Genomic DNA, 2650 nt, shown 5'->3' on the forward strand with positions numbered 1-2650 from the left:
CTGCAGCTCCCTTCTCTGGGTGCCTGAAACCCCCTTCCTTGGGGGTCCCGTCCTCATTAGGCTGGAATAATCTCACATTCTATGCACATTTTGTGCTGTACCTCAAAGAGGAAACCTTTTCTCAGAAAAAGCAAAAACCTATGACTTCAAATGAAATTCTGGGCAATTCAGTCATTATTTGAAAAGTAGAATATACAGTGTTTACTCATTTGTCTTTTAACTTAAATATTCACCATTATTTTCACAGAGGAAACAGACATTTTTTGTTACAGGTGAGCAGTCCCATAGCTTGTTTAATGATTAATAAGTTAAAGTGATCCCTGGAGGAGGGCACAGCAGTACACTCCAGCATTCTTGCCTGGAGAATCCCACGGACAGAGGAGCCTGACAGTCTAGAGTCCAAGGGGTCACAAAGAGTCGGACATGACTGAGTGAGTTAGCATGGACGCAGGCAAGTTAGAGTAATCACACCTTGTCAGTGGCAAATGCTGCTATACATTTTCGAGGAAGTGTAAGAAAGGCACAGTCCCGGGCAGGTCCACCTGAAGAGACGATATGTATGCAACAGACAGCTCCAGACTGTTCAAGGCCCAGCAAATCCAGAGTGGAGGCAAGGTGATGGCCGGGTGCAGGATGTGAATATGTGGGTCCGTTCCCTGGTGACATAGTTCCTTTCGTTACAGCTTCTCTTCTTCGCGGGACGTGGCCTGCATGGCTATCTGCTCCCTCCAGTGTCCAGCAGCCATGGCCTTCTGCTTCCTGGAGACACTGTGGTGGGAATTCACAGCTTCCTATGACACCACCTGTGTCGGCCTCGCCTCCAGGCCATATGCCTTTCTCGAATTTGGTTTGTAACCCACTTTCTTAGTTGTTGTTCTTTCTTACAGCATTGTATGTATAGAATTTCCAGTTTGAGTTTGGCTTTGACCATCAGGGAAAATCACTGGAGGTTCAGGGCCATGTCACTGAAGAATAGCCTCATGCCATGAAATTTCAGGGGGCTTCCCTGGTGGCTCAGAGGGTAAAGTGTCTGCCTGAAATGCAGGAGACCTGGGTTTGATCCCTGGGTCAGGAGGATCCCCTGGAGAAGGAAATGGCAACCCACTCCAGTACTCTTGCCTGGAAAATCCCATGGACAGAGAAGCCTGGTAGACTACAGGCCATGGGATCGCAAAGAGTCGGACACAACTGAGTGACTTCATTTCACTTTTAATGAAATTTCACAGCAATGAAAGGGGCCTGCAAACTTGAAGCCAGGTCCAACACTCTGGCTTTTTACCTCTCCAGAGCTTGGAGCGGGGTAGAAGAGGGTGAACCCTGTATCTTATTCTAGAGCAGGGGGGTCAGCAAACTGCAGGCCGAGGGTCTGTTTTTGTAAATAAAGGGAAACACAGCCATGCTTGCTCTATTACTGACAGGTTGTCTGTGGCTGCTTTTGCCCTTCCCTGGCAGAGGTGAGCTATGACAGGCCATCTGGGGCCTATAAACTTAAAACGTTGTCTGTCTGGCACTCTGAGAACACTGTGCCAACCCCTGCTATAGAGCAGCGCTGCTCAAGGGTGGTTGATGGACCTGTGCTTCCAGCGCGAGGCACATACAGGGAGTGACAATAAAAGGTTAGACATTCTTACGGTACTTGGACATTCCTGTGACATTTTCAATTGTATTTTATCCAAGTATCTGTCTGCAACCATTTGGAAATATGGAAACACTAGTCCTCATGCAGAGGTTCGAGAAACACAGCTCTGGAAGACAAGACTACTTTTCTAGGCTCTGTCAGAGAGGCCCTGTGGAGGCCCAAGGGTCTGGAACACAGCAGTTGTGATAGCATAGGCCCTGTTTCTGTCAGGTGTGATTCAGGTCATTTTTGAGGGGGAGAAGAGGAGTGGAGGTGGGAGTTGGGGGGTTCTCCAGTCTCAATGTAACCTGCCACGGTCCCTGTGATGCTCTTGAATGAGGGGCTGACAGCATTTGGTTCTCAGGGTCAGGTGTAGGGCTGCCACCTGGAAATGTGGCCACTTAGGCTTTCTGGCAGCTACTGCTCACAGCCCCTCGTGTGGTCTGTGGCCAGTCCATCAGTAATAGGGCCAGCACTGTCTTTTGGTGTCACCCAGAGGTGCTGGGAAACTCCCTGGTACTCCAGCCTGCACCTGGTAGGCCTGTGACATAGACCACAAGTCCCTCTTAAGCCTCCCTGTGAGGACTGCCACTCTCAGCCCCACTTCTGTGTCCCCAGGTAGACCATAGCTGCAGCATCCCTTGGCTGTCGTTTGATTGGCAGCTGGTAGACCTGTGTTCTCCTCTCCCCTGTCATCTCTGCATGCCTCCTCCTTTGAAAGTGGTGGGCTTTGTCTCACAGGAGCCCCTTCCTGGCATCACGTTTGCTCATTATTGAGTGAGTGTAGAATGAAAGTAAAAGTACGTGGATATTAGAGCTTCCCGGTAGCACGGTGGTAAAGAATCCACCTGCCGATGCAGGAGATGCAAGAGACTGAGGTTCAATCCCTGAGTTGAGAAGATCCCTTGGAGGCAACACACTCCAGTATTCGTGCCTGGAGAATTCCATGGACAGAGGAGCCTGGTGGGCTACAGTCCATGGGGTCACAAAGAGTCAGATACGACTGAGCGCATACACACACCCCACACGGAT

General features: G+C 49.9%; 1 protein-coding gene across 3 annotated transcripts in view; it reads left to right on the plus strand.

Annotated features, from left to right (window-relative positions):
* SEC22C (SEC22 vesicle trafficking protein homolog C (S. cerevisiae)) overlaps positions 1-2650 on the plus strand; it is a 19273-nt gene that overhangs the window by 8299 nt on the left and 8324 nt on the right. For all 3 annotated transcript variants that reach the window (XM_010835447.1, XM_010835445.1, XM_010835446.1), the window contains one exon: positions 684-847. In XM_010835447.1, coding sequence (XP_010833749.1) covers positions 684-847 — 164 coding nt within the window. The remainder of the gene's footprint in view (positions 1-683; positions 848-2650) is intronic.

This window comes from Bison bison, unplaced genomic scaffold, assembly GCF_000754665.1.
Source record: "Bison bison bison isolate TAMUID 2011002044 unplaced genomic scaffold, Bison_UMD1.0 scf7180017864043, whole genome shotgun sequence".
NCBI classification, from domain to species: domain Eukaryota; kingdom Metazoa; phylum Chordata; class Mammalia; order Artiodactyla; family Bovidae; genus Bison; species Bison bison.